The sequence below is a fragment of the Taudactylus pleione genome, unplaced genomic scaffold (genome assembly GCF_031769625.1).
Source record: "Taudactylus pleione unplaced genomic scaffold, aTauple2 ptg000391l, whole genome shotgun sequence".
Taxonomy (NCBI): Eukaryota; Metazoa; Chordata; class Amphibia; order Anura; family Myobatrachidae; genus Taudactylus; species Taudactylus pleione.
Window position 1 is genome coordinate 7,294,329 of NW_028284792.1, and position 20,699 is coordinate 7,315,027.

Sequence of the window (20,699 nt, forward strand, 5' to 3'; positions counted from 1 at the left end):
AGATCGAGGATATAGTGGCAGGCTAATTAAAAAAGCGAGATCAGAAGTGGATAAAAAACCGCGAAACTCCATAATCTTTAAAGCAGATAAAGAAGAGAATAAGAATACAACAAATGAGATTCGATTCGTGTGAGATTTCTGCACAGAGTGGAGAGAGATTAGATCAATCCAATAAAGACACTGGCCCATATTATTAACGGATCCGGACCTCTCTGAAAAATTAAAAGAAACAGTCTCGATGAGCTGGAGAAGGTCCCCCAATTTACGAGATGAATTAGTACAGAGCCACTATACTAGGACACCACCAAAGAAACCACTGAGAACAGGGACATATCCCTGTGGAGAATGCAAAGCCTGCAAATATATTTTCAAGACGAACATGGTCATGGATAAATATGGAAACCTAATTAAAATCAAAGAATGTATCAATTGCAAGGCCATCAATGTAGTATATTGTATAACAAATATGTTGGCATGACATCGAGAATGTTGAAACAAAGGCCCTCATTCTGAATGAGGGCCGTCCTCCATAAAAATGGAGCGTCCTCCTGGACGCTCGTATAGCTGTGGGTCACCACCCACAGCACATACAAGCGTGCAGGATGATGGTCGCGATGGTCTTGACCATCGCCAGTGCGACCAGAAGCCTGTGGTCGGGGTTTTCGACCACAAGCCCTGGAGTGATTTTGGCTCTATCAGAGCCAAAATCACTCCCACTGACATCACTAGTGATTTGGAGTTGTGCACCTGTATTTCTTCTTTGTGTATATATCAATGGTCTCCACAGGTAGCACCTCCAATTATATATATATGTCCAGAGTGTGCAGTCTGAGATCCATTTTCTTATTGCAATAAAGCAGGATGCTCTGGCACCTGTGTCTCCAACTTTTGAAGATCTTACTTCTACACTCTTATATTAATAGACACTATGCATCAGAAGTCTCTTAAACTAACTGCCAGCACATGGGGCAGGTAATTGGGAATAACTTGACAAGAATAGTGGTTGGGAGGTAACAATGAATGGGATGCCGACCGCCGTTATCCCGATGATGAAATCCCAAACAGGACCAAGATCCCGACACCGGCATTCTGGAAGAGGATGAAGATACCAGCGTCTGCATCCCGGCTACAGGGGGGGGGGGGGATTAGGGTTAAGCACCCCCCGGGAGGGTTAGGTCTAGGGTGCTGGAAGGGAGAGGGGTTAGGGTTAGGCACCCCTCCAGGGAGCGTTAGGGTACTTACCAGCCGTAGTCGGGATCTTACACAATCGGGCTTCCAGCGTCAGTATTTGAACAGACGGCTATTCAGCCACCGGGATATCATACCCAGCCCCAATGAACAATTATTTTAAACTACAATTTCTGGTATCTTTTGTTAATACATAATCTGTATGCGAGTAAAAAAAAATCCATTCCAATAGTTTGTAGCTTAGTGGCTAATCAAAGACTGAACACCTACTTAGTGATAGAGGGTAAGTGAAACCTCAAAAAATTAATTCCTTATAAGAAAAGAAAAACACAGAAATGTGGTTCGATTGGGATGTAGTCACTAAGTCAACAGTAATAATGTTAACACCACAAAGTAGACAGTTATGATAGGCAACATGTTAACATTGTCAACATTAGGGATAAGCTACGGGACAAGGAGGGGTAGAGCAGGTATACTCACATGAACGCAGCTCCATCAGATGACTCCCCCAGAAGCGTCAATTACATGACTGCCGGGACCCGGAAAACGCTGCAGGAGCCTCTGCAGCCATCAGGAGCAGCTACAGATGAGTCCACATATATCTATCCCCCATGCGCTACAAGTTGTGCCACACAACGCGGGAGCTTCGGGTGCCTCGGTAGCGCTGAAAGTCTTTCATGCAACGTTTTAACTTCAAATGCGTCTTATTCACACAGTGATGCAACTAGCTAGCACAAGCCGTTTCTGCTGATTAAAATGATATGCAGCATGCCTATGTTCTCTGGCCCTGATTCAGAGCCGGCCTCTTGGCCGCTCACTAAGCTGTGGGTGACCACCCACAGCTTTTGTGAGCGGCCAGGTGAGGTCGCGACCATCGGGCTTGAGATGAGACCCTTGTGGTAGGAGGATGCTGGACTGCACAAATGGGCAACACACTTCGTTCCCCACAGACATTTGTGGCACCTATTGGATGCTCTCTAAATAAGAGTGTAGAGGCACATAAATAAAGGAGAAACCTGGTAAAGAACAATACAAATAAAACTCCATGGACATCCACATGTTTTAAAACATTGTGGGGGAGATGTATTAAGTCTTGGAGAGAGAAAGTGGAGAGAGATTATGGGGTCTATTTACTAAGCCTTGGACAGAAATAAAGAACCAACCAATCAGCTGCTGTCATTTTTCAAACACAGCCTGTAAAGTGACAGTTAGGAGCTGACTGGTTGGCACATTATCTCTGTCCACTTTATCGCTCTCCAAGGCTTAGTAAATGGAAATCTGCACCAATTTACAACCATGGTCAGAAAGGAGCAGCATAGTACATAATTTAGTCCTGGAGTCTCATATGCCTAGCCCACCTGGTGTTTACTTTCTTTGTAGAGGATCATCAGGAGGGCCTCTAATGACAGAGATCAGAGGCATCCCCTCCACTAAGAGTTAAAGAGGTCTATTTACTAAGCCTTGGGTGAAGATAAAGTCAACAGATACAAGGTGCCAACCAACCAGCTCCTGTCATTTTTCAAACACAGCCTGTGATATGACAGCTAGGAGCTGATTGGCTGGGACTTTATCTCCATCCAAGGCTTAGTAAATAGACCCCAAAGGCTTTTATGAATCTGCCATAAAAAAGTCTTATAGTAGAGCAAAGAGAACCCATCTGGTCCTAAGCTTAGACAGAAGGCAACTTCACAGTGGCAATTAATATGGATGCAATGTGGGCATTTGAGAACTAACAAGACAGACAGGATGACATAGAAAACATAAGGATCATCACATCACACTAAAGCTGGGTAAACACTACTAGAATAATCTAAAACGATCACACAATCCCAAAACACACGATTTTGAGTGTACAGACTATGAAACCTTCAGAAAGCCGGTACGGTATATCAAGTCTGGGGATTGTACCAATTAATCATTGTTCCTGTACATTATGGGCCTGATTCAGAGTTGTATCCTATGCTGAAGTTTTCGCAAATGGAGCGATTTTTTGCCACTACGCAGCGTCAAGGTACATTACCATAGTCACACACACTGAATATTTATTCACAGTGTGAGCAACAGGCGGGGAGCTTTTGGGGGGAGTCAATGGGAAGAGCCAGCTAAAAATGCAAATGGGTCTTGAACATTTCAGGTGTGTGTCATTTCCTGCATCTGTGGTCCCGTACGTAGGAAACATGGCTCCGGCACCTCAGTTACGGCGGCCATTCTGAGGGACAACAGACTTAACTCGAGGAGTCATTGGGCTCGATTCAATTCAGCGCAATGCTGATTAGCCCTGGGAGGGAGCTCCCGGAGCATTTCAATTCAGCGCGCTGTTTGAATAGGAATAATATAGTTGAAAGTGCTAAACTTCTCAAAAAAATATCTTGCAATATTTTTTGGACTGGGAGAGAGTATACAGCTACATTTATGATTCCAATTCTCCTGAATCTTCCAAGAGCAACTGAAGACTGTTGAAATTTCCACATCTCACCAGCAGTTGCTCATGACGTACACAAAGGGATAATAAAACTATATCTAACACGTATATCCTTCGGTGCAACAGATACATAAGCATATAAGCTGCCTGCAACATGGGAAGGTTTTATAGAGACCCTACCCATTTCTACTAAAGAAGCTATATTCCAATGTTTTCATAATACTATGTGGTACGAGACTTGTATCCTTCTTCAAGATCCTCCCTTTTCTCTCTAAGGGCCGTATTCAATTAGACGCAAAAAGGCAAAATCCGCGGAAAACTATCGCCGATCTCGGCTTTTCGCGTGGCGGAAACTTATCTCCGTATTCAATTCCACCCGCTTTTCACGTCCGCGGAAAGTCAATGCAATGTAATAGGCAAAAAATATTTGCCTCTGAATAGCAGGAGAATAGAAGTGCTCAATTTTTATTTTGGGGTGCAAAGGTGGGGAAACCACTCAGAACCCTTGGAACAGCCCCCCAAAGGACAACAGTGTCACAAAATTATGAAAAAAAAGTTAGGAACACCCCAAACTTTTTCACCCCCAAAATGAAAGTAAGAAGTGGGGGGACAAGCATAAAATCTGGCGAAATAGACTTTTTGGGGGTCTGCAAGGATGGGTCAAGTGATTTTTTTTTTATTGCAGGTGCTTGCAACAGGCGCGTTTTTTAAGTTTTATTTTAACTTCACTTTAGAGACTTTAAAATATACTAGCACCCATTTTCAAGTAGCACAAACTTGACAGGACTACTTATTTAACCAGAAAATACTGCTTAATGCCATTCTTCACCACTTGTGCAAAGACGCTAATAAGAAGCTATTGAGACAACTTAAGTACCCCAAACAGTTTTATTAGGGCTATTCGGGCACATCTACATTGATCCTCAATGTTAGTGCATCTTTTTTTTTGGGGGGGGGGGGGGTTTCAGGCTGTTTCCCCATTTCGGACAGCACTTATCGCCTGTTCAGACTTCGCGGCTTGCCGTTTTTGCGTGGTTTGGAATTGAATAGGGCAAGTAGCGGGGGCGTGCACGATAACTTTCCGCGTCCAAAACACGCAGTGTAGGTGGAAAGTCGGGCAGGCAAAACTTTATCGCGGATGCAAACTAATTGAATACCGCCCTAAGTATTTAATTATATATGGTCCGGTACCAGATTTCTTTTTTGTTAAGTGTATTATTTATATTGTGAAAATGTTTAAAGATGTATAGACTCCTCTATTTTATATTATATGTTTTTACAAATTGCTGCATATATTTTATTGTAACTTTTGAAGCTTCAATAATAAAAAGAAAAAAAAAGTGTTTTTTTTAAAAAAAAAAAAAAAAAAGCAAGCATGTACATTGCCTAAAATAATGAAGGCATAGTGCAGGGATGGGGAACCTCAGACCCGGAGGCCGTATAAAGCCCTCAGAATCATTTGGTCTGGCCCTCTGAGCTTTTTCTGTTAGCCTCATCTTGCTAGCGGGGTGCCTAGAAAGGCACCCTGTAGGCTGAATCTATGCAGTAATGCCACCTGGAGCATCTTTAGGATGCTTCAGACAGTCACACCGCTGCCCTTACAGCTCCGCTCCGGGCATTGCTGTAATCACCGGCGATTGTAGCCTCTCCCCTGTGTGACATCACATGGAGGGTGCGTGGCCTGCACCGGACATGCAAATAGTGTTATATATATCAAAATGGTCCTCAGCAGAAAAAAAAGGTTCCCCACCCCTGGCATAGAGCTACAGGCATCATTCAAATGGCTAAAATGGAATCAGAATATTCAACCGACAACTACTTGAATTTTAGCCAGTGGTTCCTCATCTCCAGCCAATGAGACAACATTTTTTTCTTTTTTTTTTTTTAATATGGAAAATCAAGTGTAAGAAAAAAAAAAAAAAAAAAAAACACAGCATCCCAAGTGAAGGAACCCATGGTAATAGCCTTCTTCAAAGAGAAGATTCCTTTGCACATGGAGTTACAATCATATTGTGAAGACAAAATATCTTCAATTTTTATAATCTCTTAACTAAAAAGTGAAGTCACTTCCCTAGTAAACCTGTACTACCCGATTTTGAACAATTTTGTGGCATTTTTGGAAACTAGAATTAGGGTGTCATCTGTAGAATAACCCCTTGAGAAGAACTCCTTAAATTGATTTGCAAATACAGCTCATTGACTTGTTTGTTTTTAGATAGAAAGCATTAATGTAATGATTCGTGAAACTTGTGGGGGCCGATCCAATTCAGCATGCTGTAAATATCTCCGGGAGGTTGATACTGGAGCTTTTCAATTCAGCACACTGCTAAGCCGACTAAAAGGATTTCTTCTCGCATCCTCCTGAAGGTGCAAGAAGAAATCTGACTAAAATGCCAGCCGCAAGGCTGTTTGCACGGTGTTAACAGCCGCGGGCAGCACTTTAGACGGAGAATGCCGGTTCTCACGACTAAACGCCCAGGTTAAGTCGCGAGAACCAACATTCTACGACTTTGGTTATTAAGTAGACTAGAACAGCTCAGACCAACTTCACGAAGAAATTCACAGCGCACTGAATTGAATCGGCCACTTGGTGTGAAAAACAAAAAAACCTCAACATTCTTTCATCTAAATAGTATTTGTCAGCTTAACCACTTGCCTGGCACAGTCGTATCAGATACGACCATACCAGACCTGGCTTTAACTGACATGGTCGTATCTGATACGACCAGTCAGAGATGCCCACTGGGCGGCTTAGGGAAGCTAATCTTCCTGCGGCCGCCTACATCAGAGGGACCTGCTGGTCCCTCTGCAACAGCAGCTGTCCCGCCAGTTTGTCCCGATCACTGCTGGCCACAGTGATCGACATCCGGCGGCACCCCCCTCCCGCGCGGCTCCAGTGTATCCCTATCACTGTGGCCAGCAGTGATCGGGCAGCCTGCGTGACATTTCCCCTGGCAGCCGGCGCCACTTTATCTGCTCCCGACGTAGCTGGGTCCCCTTCCCCCGGCGCTTCAGCTTCCTCGAGCCGGACTACCCTCTTCCGGCACTGCACTGAGTCCCCGAGCGGCTCTTCTCTCTGCGCGGCTGTGTCCCCTTCATCCGGTGCTGTAGTAGTGTCCCCGGGCCTGCCCGCCCTCTTCTTCTGGCTCTGATGGACTCCCCGAGCTGCTCTCCTCCATGCGCGGCTGGGTCCCCTTCCCCCGGCACTGTAGTAATGTCCGCGGGCCTGCCCGCCCTCTTCTTCTGGCGCTACTGGACTCCCAGCTCTAGCCCACCTTCCACCTCTTCCTCCGCCAGGCACGACATCAGCAACAACGGCTGCTGAAGTTTACTTACCTCCTATTCTTGTCGGCAGCTGCTGGGTGACCGGCGGCAGCTGCCGCTCTGTGTCCATCTCCTCCGGGCCCGGTGGCTGCTGATGTCTGCCCACCTTCTCTTTCCGGCCCGGCGGCGGCTGCCGCTTTGAGCCCAGCGACCTCCCCCTTCTTCTCTCGGCGCAGCTGTCAGTGACTGGGTGAGTGCTCAATGTCTCCCCCTCGGAGCAGTGAATAGACAGTGGTAGTGAGTGAGAGATAGAGATAGAGATATATATATATATATATATATATATATATATACATATATATATATACACACATACACACCAAAATATGTGCATATATACTGTATATGTGTATAGTTTGTGTGTGCAGCCCCCCAACCAATGTCAAGAAAACATCGGCAGCTGCGGTCTCAAACAATCGATGGGTTCAACAATCGATAAACAAATCAGCCATCGATGGTACAGCTGTCAATGGCTATCACTACAGTATACCATAAAAATGTTTATTTTTATGATATATGGTGTTAAAAAAAAAAAAAAAAAAAAAATGCGTTGGAATAGTTTTAAAAAGATGTTCTTGACCTAATTCAATTATAAAAAAAAAAACGACAATTTCGGAGCGGTTTTTGGAAAAAAAATTTGTCAGTTAAGTGGTTAAATGAGCATTTTTTTGCCTGAAATACTTAGCACCAAATGAATTACTACCAAATACTATTTTAGATCAGAAGAGCACAAGGAAATGCATCCAGCTAGCTAGTGCTCATATAATAATCTCTCTCCAGAGAAAACGGTCAGGTGAGGTATCCAATAATAAAGTTCATGGGAATTTGTCTATATGGGAACTTCTCTGCGTTTAAATATGGCCGCCCAGTTGAGATGTCAGTAACCAGCAAGTCCCTGCAACAAGTGTACGGGCAATCGGCAGGTTATTTATATAGCACACACATATCCCGCAGCGCTTTACAGAGAATATTTGTCCATTCACTTCAGTCCCTGCCCCAGTGGGGCACACAATATATATTCATAGATGCCGACATTCTGGCTTCCGGGAGGGGGCAGCCAGATCGGCAAAATTGGGGGGTGTGGCCAGAGTTTGTGGGCGGAGCAGGGACGAGGCCATGCAATCACATCATTTTGTCCCCACCCCCGCTACACAATGCCAAGATTTACGCCATTGTGCAGCAGGGGGCGGGGCTAAAATGACACAATTCGGAGTGAATCGCCTCACCGCCCCCCCTGCTGCTGGTGATTCTCTTACAATCGTGTGGGGGACTGGGGGGTTCAGCAGCTGCCAGGAGGCTTGCCTGCCTTTCCGGGGGGCCAGGAGCAGCACCCGATTTTCGGGAGGCTCCCGGCCAAATCCAGAGGGTAGGCAATTATGTCTATATCCCTTACCACATACACACACACTAGGGTTAATTTTACTGGGACCCAATTAACTACCAGTATATTTTTGGAGTGTGGGAGGAAACTGGAGCACCCAGAGGAAACCCACACAAGCACAGGGAGAATATACAAACTCCACACAGCTAGGGCTGTAGTGGTATCACACAATGGAAACATTACAAGACATACCAATAATATTGCCACCAACTATTTACAGAAATTAACTTAGAAAATGTATATATTCAAAATCCTCTCACATTGGGCTCAGTATTGGCGCAGCCCCGTACACAGACACGTCTGACAGCAGCTGTACCTACCTTCCTCCTCCTGCTGCTGCTGCTGAGCGCTCACATAGGCCACTGAAAGTAGCAGCGATATCACAACCAGAGGCTCCATTGCGGACAAAGCAGCTCTACACGAACAGCAGTGCAGCCAGACTACCAGCACCCTCATGCCAAACTGGGGGCCGCCATGTTTGTTTCCGTACCACACTTTTTTTTATTTATTTTTATTTTATTTTTTTTAAACAAACAAGCTTTATTATACACGTTACAACTGACGTAACAGGCCAGCCAGTGGCCAAGCCGGGTGCAGCAGGCACGCCTTCGCCACCAGTTACGTTGACAACAACCTGTCCACGCATGCGCGGAGTGGTGGCGGCTGTGGCGAGCGAACCTCGCACGGTACTTATCGGATATACTCGGTTTCTCGGCACATAAGCCGGTGTAGTGCGGTGGTGTGAGTCACGCAGCATGTCGATCTTCACCCCCACCAACCAGATCCGCCTCACCAATGTGGCGGTCGTGCGGATGAAGAAGGGGGGGAAGCGGTTTGAGATCGCCTGCTATAAGAACAAGGTCATGAGTTGGCGGAGTGGGACGTAAGTACATGGCGGGGCGAAGAAGGCTATAGACTGAGCACATGTATAGGAGCCAATCACTGGCGCCACCATCGCCTCGGTGTGGGCGTGGCGAGTAAGGACTGATAGCGAGGCTCGGAACGCAAACAGCGGGTCACGTGTCCTTGGCACCTTCTCTACTCAGCTCTGCCCCGGAGCGCACGGAAGTCACCACCGTAAAGCAATGTGCTGCTGCGGGCACCAACCCCTGCCAATGGCAACGTCGCTCTGCTGCACCTGCTTGTTGCCGTCCTGTTACATGATGGCGTGTAGGGTGCCCGAGCATGAGCCTGGGACATATGTTTTACCGCACCTTGAGAGCAGCTCGTTGCCTACCTTAATATCTAGGGGTATATGTATCAAACCTTGGACATAAAGTGGAGAGAAACAAAGTGCCAACCACAGCCAATCAGCTTCTGGCCGTTTACAGCCTGTGAGAAACAAAGTGCCAATCAGCTTCTGCCCGTTTACAGCCTGTAAACGGACAGAAGCTGATTGGTTGGTACTTTATCACTCTCCAGGTTTTGATACATCTTCCCCATAGTATGATATGTGTAAAAACTTTCTACCACCAAACAAACCAACACGTGTTAATCCAGCCACTTCTACTAACCTTGCTAAAATAAATATGATAGTTTGGCATTAGATAGACCTTAAAAATTACAAATGTACACAGTGGCATAACAAGATCTATGGAGGCCCATTTTTAAATTTCCACAGGTCCCCCATGTGCAAATTATTTAGCAGTTTATCCATTTTGATTGTAAATGAGCTAATATTTGTACAACAGTATCTTCCTACTTAGCTGACATGCAGGATTAAATGAATGAATTAGTCATAGTATTATAAACTAAAAATATATATTTTCTAGAAAATTATATAGTCTTCCTAATCCTAAAAGTTTGATATAACATGGTATATAAGAAAGCTATGATAAATGAATAAATCAGTCGTACCCCTTCTACACCTTAAAACCCAGGACACTAAACACTGTTTCAAGCCGTATCACAGCAGCTTGAGACCCATTTACACCACACGCTGGACATGTTAATTCCAGGTCTTCTCTGCTGATGCTTGGAGATGACATCATCTCCAAGCGCCGGTGAGCCAGCTCTCCACAGAGTGTTAACTGGACCCGGGTCGGATAACCTGGGTCACCCGTTCACACTGCAAGGTTACACGTGTCATTCTCGTTTTAAACCCTGCTCACTACCCGAGATGACATCGTCTCCAAGCGCCGGTGAGACGGCTCTCCACGATGTGTTAACGGGAACCAGGTTGGATGACCTGGGTCACCTGTTTACTTCAGGGTTACACAGGTCATTCTCGTGTTAAACCCTACTCGACCCGGGAATCCAACCTTGACACCTTTTAGGCAGAGCCGTGACCCTGTTGACACAGCAACGTGTTATTTGGCCAGTGTAAAAGGGGCATCAGTGTGGAGAGGCGGGGCCGGCTGGACCAGTGACAGCAGATGCTCTGCAGCAGCACTTTGGGTGTTGAATCTGTGTCCAGATCTCCAGTAGGACTGTGTCAACAATCTGGTCTGGAGTTGGATCCTCAAAGGTAGTGATTCCCAACCTCGGTCCTCAAGGCACACTAACGGTCCTGGTTTTAGTGATATCCTTGTTTGTGCACAGTGATTAAATCAAAATAACTGAGGTTCTAATTAAGTCACTTGTGCTGAGGTGTGGCTATCCCTAAAACCTGGACTGTTAGTGTGCCTTGAGGACCGTGGTTGGGAACCCCTGCTCAAAGGTGACCTTAGGCCCATGCGAGAATGCGTGACACTTCTGCCATTGCTGACTGACTACGAGTGCCTCCTTGGTGATTGATGTAGGCCACTGCTGTGGCATTGTCGGACTGCCCTTGTACAGGCTTGTCCTGAAGAATGTCCTGAGCCAGAGTGAGGGCTCTGTAGATGGCTCGGAGTTCCAATACATTGATTGGCAGGGTCAACTCGACCGATGCCCATTGGCCCTGGAAGGAGTGTTGACCGGTCACTGTGCCCCAGCCCTGGAGGCTTGTGTCTATTTTAAGGAGTACCCACTGCGGGATCCAAAAGGGGCGATCCTTGGTTAGGATGGACGTCTGTAACCACCAGGAGAGGGACAGACGAACCTCTGGAGAGAGAATAATTTTCTGGGATCGGATCCGATGGGGCAACCCGTTCCATCTGGAGAGGATTAGGTGTTGCGGAGGCATGGGATGGAACTGAGCGTACTCCACCATGTCGAAGGTGGATACCATAGATCCCAGAATCTGCATTGCTGGGTGAACTGAGACTCAGCGACTGCGGAGTAATCTGCCCACTCGTTGTTGAAGTGTGGAGACCTTGTCCGTTGTCAGGAAGATTCTCTGAGCTTGAGAATCCAAAAGAGCCCCCAGATGGACCATCCTTTGTGAAGGGTTCAGGGAAGACTTTTTCCAGTTGATTAACCAGCCGTGTCTCTGTAGGAAGGCAATGGTTATCTGAAGATGACATTGGAAACCTCTGGGGATCGTGCTAAGAGCAAGAGGTCGCCCAGGTATGGTAGCAGCCTGACTTCCTGACAACGCAGGTGGGCTGCCATGACCGCCATCATTTTGGTAAAGACCCGTGGAGCTGTAGAAAGTCCAAAGGCCAGAGCCTGAAATTGGAAATGTTGCTGTAGTACAGCAAACTGGAGATATCACTGATGAGAGGGTGTACCATAAAATCGCCTGGCTCCATAGCTAGTACAATAGAGCGCAGGTTTTCCATCCAAAACCTGGGCACCCTGATGAATTTGTTCAGGGATTTGAGGTTGAGGATAGGCCGATAAGACCCATTTGGTTTCTGCACCAGAAACGGTAGAATAATATCCATTCCCTCACTGCAATAGCAGAACTGGAACTATTACCCCCGCTTGCAGCAAGGCTGAATGGCTTTCCATTCAAACCCCCCTTGTGGCTCCGTGGGATTTGTCAGTGGTTCTCCAGGCCCTGCAGGGAGCTGCGTTTGAACCCTTGGAATTTGTTGAACTCAAGTGGCTCACAGCAAAGACTCTCTTCCTCCTAGCTATGGCGTCTGCCTGTAAGGTGTCAGATGTAGGGGCGCTTCCCTGTCGCTCCCCATTTCTGATCTTTCACCAGGACAGGGCTGTTCTTCGGACTCGCCCTGGTTTCCTTCCCAAAGTTGTTACTCGTTTCCATATTGATGAGGAAATTGTAGTCCCAGCCTTCCAATTACCAGACCTCTCGGCTGTTGAGGCCTCTTTAGATGTGGTCTGTGCTCTCAGGATCTACGTAGATCGTACCAGTGCACTTCGGAAAACAGACTTCCTATTTGTGCTCTATGGATTTCACAAGAAGGGAAGGCCAGCAATAAACAGACATTGGCCAGATGGCTTCGCATGACTATTCCACAGGCTTACACGCAGGCAGGCCTTCCTGTATCGGCTACTGTCACTGCTCATGCCACTCGAGTGGGTCCATCGTGGGCAGCGCACCGCCGCGCCTCAGCTGAACGGCTTTGTAAGGTGGCCGTGTGCTCTTCTGTCCACACCTTTCTTAAGTTCTATACCTTCGATACATTTACCTCTCAGGATGCTTCAATTGGACGCTCAGGAGCGTCTCCACCCCTGAACAACTGCTTTTGGGACATCCCCAAGGTCTCCCTGTGGAGCCCTATGGACCCTGAAGAAGAAGAAAATGAGTTATGGTAAAACTTACCTTTGTTAACTCTTTCTTCGAAGTCCATAGGGTCCACAGGACCCCCACCCTGACACCCCTGGCTTTTCTGGGTTGTTGGGTTTCCTGGTCATTTGGTGTAGGTAATGGTGGATAAGGACCGGACACCAAACAGTTAAGCTTTCAACTGCCAGGATAACAATTAATATTAATAATAAATAACAATGGGTGTGTCCATCTTAAGTCATGCTGCATCATATCAGGTAAATAATTTGCTTCTAAGTTAAAAACTGCATATATAAGATAAGAAGGTGTCTAAAGGGGTAAGGGTGACAGGCCAAAACTTGTTATATAGTCCTTACCTGAAGATGTTATTCAGATTCTTTTTCTGAAGATGTTGCTGTTCAGGACCTTATTGGAAGATATAATCCAAAGTCCTTATCAGTATTCATTATCCAAAGTCACTTTAAATTAAGCAGGAACTACTCAGAGTATCATTGTAAGACAAAATGTCACCACAAAATGGCTGCCAGTAGCTGGGCATCCCTTATATAGGGCTGTGACCTGCACTGTGACATCACAATACATGCAGGCAGCAGCTAGAGATGGCTGTAGCGTAGATCAGATCTGGGCCCAGATGCCCTGCAGCAGCAGCACTCTGGTGAGAATAGAAATGCTGGGCACAGGAGATGGCACTGTAACTTGGTGCATGGAGAGGGCTGGGCCCCGTAGCAACCACACTCTCTGCACCTACTATACGCCCTTGTATGTACTATTGAAGTCACTGGCCAATTCATACTTAATTCGCTGACATTGACTGTTATGTTCAAAAAGGTGGATGAGACAAAATAATGCATACTCCGGGTGATGGAAATCTGTAAAAACAATTCTAAACATTAAAGGTAATCCAAAGTTGACCATATATGTGAGGATCAGTCAACTGGCTGCATCACTGAATGAAATAATACGTGGTCACGCTTATTTTGAAAATTGATCCTATATCATACTGTTTACTAGTGGTTTATGGGCTATATGCATTTGTGACTTGCTGTTGCAGTTGTCACTTCTGTGTTATGCTTCTAAGCAATAAAGCCAGCCATGAGGAATGACAGTAACTATGAATCTTCATTCATAATTAAAACATTAATGACCTGAAAAGTAATAGATTCAATTAAGAAATTACAACTTTTGTTGATATTCTTTGCACTTGAAATATAATGTAAATTTAATAGAAATGCTTGTTTTAAAACTGTAAGGGATTTTCCATCATTTGTTGATTTCTAAATTTGCAGTGCTACCGGAAACAGAACATGTTTCATGACCATTTGGTAATGGTCATACAAAGCATCCCCCTATAACACTTCATTTCATTTATATCTTTGATTGCAGAGAGAAAGATCTTGATGAAGTATTACAGACTCACTCAGTATTCATGAATGTGTCTAAAGGTCAGGTTGCCAAGAAAGAGGATCTTGTCAAAGCATTTGGAACAGAAGATCAGACCGAAATCTGCAAACAGGTATTGTGACAGAAATGCTAGAGTACAATCATTGTTATCACTTTACAGAGAATACTTCATCATTTACATCAGTCCCTGCACCATGGGAGCTTACATCCTAAATTTCCTATAAAAGACATACACTTTGGTTTGAATCCAGTTATCCTACCAGAATGTTTCTCCTTCATCCACTAGGGGACACTGGAGCTTCATGACAGTGGGGTATAGACGGTGGGTTGAGTTGAGCCTGGCACTTTAAAAATCTACAAGTGTGACTGGCTCCTCCCCCTTTATGCCCCATCAACCCCAGTTTTTAGAATGTGCCCGAGTAGAGCCGGTGCACAGGGGCTGTCTCCAGCCCTTATATTAATTTTTATATAAATGTAAAAGAATCAAACATCAGCAAGAGGACAGGCAGACTGTTAGCTGTGACAGTCTGCCTGCATCGTGGGAGCCGCCAGAGAGGGGACCACACGGCTACTGCAGCCTGTGTCCGGTCACCCTATGGAGGGGAGGCTGCTTTAGGCAGTTAGGAGTCATCAGACTCAGCGGGGCCCGCCACAGCTACCACTGGCTTGTGTCCGGGTCCCCGCTCTCCCCTCACTGCCCAGCGCTCTGGCCGCAGCAGCCCGGTGAGTAGCACACCTCTCCTGACTAGCAGGAGAGGTGAAAATAACGGCTGGGTCTGGTAACAGCGCGCGGCTGTCAGTGCCACGCTGGTGTTGTGATAGAACACCGGCGCTGGCTGTTAGGTAGGCTCGGAGCAGCATTCCTACCTCTGCGTGCCGGTGCTTGTGTAAAAGGCACCGGCACGGTTATCACTGGCGGCGGTCTTGCCGCTGGCCCCCGCTGTCAGTGCGGGTACACAGAGGTGAGAACGTCCCCACTGTATAAGTGTATGCCGCGCGCATACAAAGCGGCGGCCATTAGGAGGAGGAGCTTATGGGTCCCTCCTCCTCTTCCTCCTTCACTGCCTGGGCTAGTTTGGCGCGCTCTGAACGGGAGTGGCGCCTCAGAGAGACTGAAGGCACTGAGCGGAGGGGGAGAGGAGAAAACTGAGAGCCAGCTTCTACAGGGTGTCTGTAAATACAGAGGGTGGTTTTAACTGCTTTCTGGTCCTATTGACTGCTCCTCCCTTATATGCCTGTCTGCCCCTGTTACTGAGTTGCATTATTCTTGAAATTCTGCTCCTCCTATACTGCTCTGCCTGCAATTTGAGTAGCATTATTATTGAAATTCTGCTCCTCCCTTATTGCTCTGTCTGCTCCCATACTTGAGTAGCATTATTATTGTAATTCTGCTTCTCCCTATACTTCTTCTGCATTCCTGAATTGTATGTGGTGCTTGTCTGTGAGTACATGATGACATCCAGGGCAGAAAAAACTGCATCACAAAAGCTGTTTGCCTGCACTAAGTGCAGGAAGAAATTTACCCATGCTCGCTCCGAAGGGTCTTCCCTGTGCGAGACGTGTGAAGCAGACAGTGCTAACACGCAGTCTGTCACTCCCTCCTTCATAAATAGTTTGGCCGGGGTCATGGCGGACCTTTCTTCTGAATTAGCCGCTTCCCGTAGGGAACGGGAGTCTGCCAAAGATCTACCTGGCACATCTCACCCTTCTTTTCTAGCAGAACCAGCGTGGGCTCAGAATTTAGTCCGCTCGGTGAATATTCTTGCTCAAGCGATGGGTTCTGCGTCTAAAGCTCCTGAAGCTACGGTAAGTCGCTCATCTAAAAAGAGGGCTCTTCCGGCGGTTCTCCAGTCGGATGAGGATTCGGCAGCGGATCACTCGTCTCAGGAGGAAGGGGAGATGCTGGACGAATCAGACGTAGAGACTTACTCACAAGAACCTGAGGCATTGCAAGGTATTGACGCACTCATTCTAGCGGTAAGGGAAGTTCTTAAGATTTCTGGCCAGGAAGCTCCAGAATCGTTAGAAGACTCCTTATTTGCCAGGTCACAGAAGATGGGCGACACATTCCCTGTTTCTCTCCAGTTGGACGAACAGATGACGGCAGCCTGGCAGAATCCGGACCGTAAATTCCAGATTCCTAAGCGCTTTTTCTCTCTTTACCCATTTCCTGCGGAAAATAGGAAGAGGTGGGAGACCCCGCCACCTGTGGATTCTTCGGTTTCTCGGTTGTCAAAGAAGACCACGTTACCTGTTCCAGGAGCTACTACATTGAAGGAAACCTCAGAGCGGAGATTAGAAACCACTTTGAAATACATTTATACGGCCGCAGGTGCACTTCTCCGGGCGGCCTTGGTAGGATCTTGGGTCAACAAGGCTGTGGAAAAGTGGGCGGAACAATTGACTGAGGGTCTTAGATCCAGCACTCCGCGGGCAGATCTGATTACCTTGGCAGAACATATTCAGGAGTCTGCTGTATACTTAGGAGACGCCTCCAGAGATATCGGCCAGGTAGGCGCTAGGATTTCTGCTTCGGCGGTCTCTGCTCGCCGGGCACTTTGGCTTCGTGCCTGGCAAGCGGATGCGGAGTCAAAAAGAGCAGTGGAAGCTCTTCCTTTCACAGGCGATATTTAATTTGGTCCAGAGCTGGACAAATGGATCTCGCTGGCCACTGGAGGTAAGAGTACTTTTCTACCTTCATCAGCACCTCCTCCGCGTCGCTCGTTTAGGGGACCTTCCTTTCGTTCCTTTCGAGCATCGGCAAGATTTCAGGGACGATCGCGAGGTTCGTCTTCAGCGGGGCGAGGAGGCCGTGCTAGAGGACGTCAAGCAAATATTGGCCGCCGTCCAGATCCCAAGCCAGCAGACAAGCCTGTGGCATGACGGGCTCCCATCCCATCTCGGAAATCCGAAGGTGGGGGCTCGCCTCCAGCATTTCTCGGAGGTTTGGAGACGGACTTCTCCAGACACTTGGGTTCGAAATCTGGTATCTCAAGGGTACAAGATCGAGTTCGCTTTCACTCCTCCTGGGCGTTATTTTACAACAGGTTTGCCCGTCGATCCCTTGAAGCAACTAATTTTGCGTCAAGCGATCGAGAAACTTTTGCTGGCCGAGGTCCTTGTGGTGGTTCCCACTGCACAAAGACAACAAGGGTTTTACTCAAACCTTTTTGTGGTTCCGAAACCAGATGGGTCAGTCAGACCCATTCTGAATCTGAAATCCTTGAACCAGTATCTTTCATTTCACAGGTTCAAGATGGAATCTCTCCATTCTGTCATTGCGGGACTAGAGGCAGAAGAGTTTCTGGTGTCGATAGATATCAAGGACGCCTATCTGCATGTCCCAATTTGGGTTCCTCACCAGGCTTTCCTCAGATTTGCCATCAGGGAAGCTCATTTCCAGTTTCAGGCCCTGCCATTCGGTCTCTCGTCAGCTCCCAGGGTATTCACCAAAGTGATGGCCGTCATGGTGTCTCACTTGCGCTCTCGGGGGGTGACGATAGTTCCGTACCTAGACGATTTACTCATCAAGGCTCCGACGGCAGAAGTCCTTTTACACCAAGTGTCCCTTACACATCAGATTCTCATTCAACATGGATGGATTGTGAACTTCCAGAAGTCTCAGTTGATGCCGTCCCAGAGACTTCAGTTCCTAGGAATGATTCTAGACACTGTTCTGCTTCGTATATTCTTGACAAGGCCATAGCCATACAGGAGCTGGTTCGTCTAGTGCTCAGACCCAGGAAAGTATCTGTGCATCTTTGCATCCGTCTCCTGGGGAAAATGGTGGCTTCCTTCGAGGCCATCCAATTCGGCAGATTTCACTCCAGAATATTTCAACTGGATCTTCTGTCTCAGTGGTCCGGGTCCCACCTACAGATGCATCGGCTGGTGCGTCTGTCTCCCCGGACCCGCATATCCTTGCTCTGGTGGCTTCGGACGGAGCATCTGTTAGCGGGTCGGCGCTTCGGAATTTGGAATTGGACCTTGGTCACCACGGACGCCAGCCTCCGCGGATGGGGAGCGGTGGTTCTGGACAATCACTTCCAGGGGCTTTGGTCGCAGCAGGAGTCCCTCTTACCAATCAATGTTCTCGAACTGCGGGCAGTCTACAGAGCTTTGATACAGGCTGCTCCTCTGTTACGAGGACTTCCGGTTCGGATACAATCCGACAACGCCACGGCAGTGGCATACATAAATCGCCAAGGGGGAACCCGCAGTCGGATGGCAATGAGAGAAGCCAGTCGCATCCTTCTGTGGGCAGAAAGACACGTAGAGGTCATTTCCGCAGTGTTTATTCCGGGGGTCGACAACTGGGAAGCGGACTACCTCAGTCGTCAGGATCTTCATCCCGGGGAGTGGTCCCTTCATCCCGAGGTCTTTCATCAACTGGTTTGCAGATGGGGGAAGCCACAGATAGACCTGATGGCATCTCGGATAAATCATCAACTACCCCTTTACTGCTCCAGGACCATGGATCCGGCAGCAGTGGGAGCGGATGCTTTACTGATCCCTTGGCCGTACAGCCTTGTGTACCTGTTCCCACCGTTTCCGCTCCTCCCTCGGATTCTCAAGCGGATCAAACGAGAGTCGTCCACCGTCATCCTAGTGGCTCCGGATTGGCCTCGTCGGGTTTGGTACTCCGATCTTTTATTCCTTCTGGCAGACAAACCTTGGCCTCTTCCACTACGATCGGACCTTCTACAACAGGGTCCATGTGTGTACCCGGATTTACGGCGGCTTCGTTTAACGGCGTGGCTATTGAGACCGCCATCCTAAGAAGCCATGGAGTTCCTAGGTCGGTCATTCCTATCATGCTTAGGGCTAGAAAACCGGTAACATCAGCGTATTATCATCGCATTTGGAGGGCTTATATCTCCTGGTGTGAAGGTCGTGGATCCTCCACTTCCTCTTTTCATTTACCACGTCTTCTTCTTTTTCTTCAAAAAGGCCTCGATGCGGGGTTACGCTTGGGATCGCTTAAAGTGCAGATTTCTGCTCTTTCTATTTTTTTCCAGCGTCGCCTAGCTCTGATTCCGGAGGTTCAGACCTTTTTTCAAGGGGTACTTAGAATTCAGCCCCCCTTTGTGCCACCCACGGCTCCTTGGGACCTGAATCTTGTTTTATCTTTTCTTCAGTCATCCACCTTTGAGCCTTTGCAGGAGGTGGAATTGAAGTATTTGACTTGGAAGATGATCCTTTTATTGGCCCTGGCTTCGGCCAGACGTGTGTCTGAACTTGGAGCCTTGTCCTGCCGTTCCCCTTACTTGATTTTTCACGAAGATCGGGCGGAACTTCGTACCCGGCCTTCCTTTTTGCCCAGGTGGTCTCGGTTTTCATCTGAATCAGCCGATTGTAGTGCCAGCGTTGTCGGACTCTTCTGGGGATTCTCACTCCTTGGATGTGGTTCGGGCACTTCGCATTTATGTGTCCCGTACTGAGGGGCTACGTAAATCAGAGGCTCTATTCGTCCTTTATGATGCTAATCGGCGTGGCTGGCCTGCGTCTAAACAAACTTTGGCCAGGTGGATTCGTCTGACTATTCGTCAGGCATATGTTGCTTCTGCTCGACCACCGCCGGTATCCATTTCTGCGCATTCTACGCGCTCTGTGGGTACTTCTTGGGCGGCACGTAGAGGTGTCTCGGCTTCACAGCTTTGTAGGGCAGCGACGTGGTCTTCGGTTCATACTTTTGTACGTTTCTACAGATTTGACACTTTTGCGGCTTCTGCTTCAAATTTTGGTCGTAGTGTCTTGCAGGGCGTTCAGCACTCTCCCCCCCAGGAGGGTAGCTTTGGGACGTCCCCACTGTCATGAAGCTCCAGTGTCCCCTAGTGGATGAAGGAGAAAACAGGATTTTGGTACTTACCATTAAATCCATTTCTCCGATTCCACAGGGGACACTGGACGCCCACCCAGTGCTTCTTGCCTGTTCTCAGTTGCTTGTTCTGCTTCAGTTCTGTTGCAGTTTTGTCTGTTTTTATTGTGTGACTGTTTATCACTGCAGCCTGCTGTGTTCTTGCAGTGTGTCAGTATGTTGGATGTTTCTTTTCCTGTTCTCCTTCTCTGTTCTTCAGTCTGTTCTCCGTCTCCTCTCGGGCTCAGTTCTTTAAAACTGGGGTTGATGGGGCATAGAGGGGGAGGAGCCAGTCACACTTGTAGATTTTTAAAGTGCCAGGCTCAACTCAACCCACCGTCTATACCCCCACTGTCATGAAGCTCCAGTGTCCCCTGTGGAATCGGAGAAATGGATTTAACGGTAAGTACCAAAATCCTGTTTTTTGGATTGTGGGAGGTTACCAGAGTACCTGGCAGAAAGCCATGCAAACACATGGAGAACATACAAATCCCACAGAGATATTGCCCTAATAATGTTAGCACAGTAAACAGCTGGAAATTATAATTAATAGGAACTAATGAACAAT

The 20,699-nt window shown here is 47.4% G+C and overlaps 2 protein-coding genes across 2 annotated transcripts in view; one reads left to right on the forward strand and one right to left on the reverse strand.

Moving 5' to 3' along the window:
• The window catches only part of LOC148507550 (S-adenosyl-L-methionine-dependent tRNA 4-demethylwyosine synthase TYW1-like), a 217,297-nt gene extending 208,486 nt beyond the window's left edge, over positions 1-8,811 (reverse strand). The window contains exon 1 of the mRNA XM_088445921.1: positions 8,636-8,811. Coding sequence (XP_088302047.1) covers positions 8,636-8,771 — 136 coding nt within the window. The 5' untranslated portion in view covers positions 8,772-8,811. The remainder of the gene's footprint in view (positions 1-8,635) is intronic.
• Positions 8,812-8,921: 110 nt separating this feature from the next.
• Positions 8,922-20,699, forward strand: part of SBDS (SBDS ribosome maturation factor) — a 30,222-nt gene continuing 18,444 nt past the window's right edge. Inside the window, exons 1-2 of the mRNA XM_088445932.1 lie at positions 8,922-9,198; positions 14,257-14,386. Coding sequence (XP_088302058.1) covers positions 9,071-9,198; positions 14,257-14,386 — 258 coding nt within the window. The 5' untranslated portion in view covers positions 8,922-9,070. The remainder of the gene's footprint in view (positions 9,199-14,256; positions 14,387-20,699) is intronic.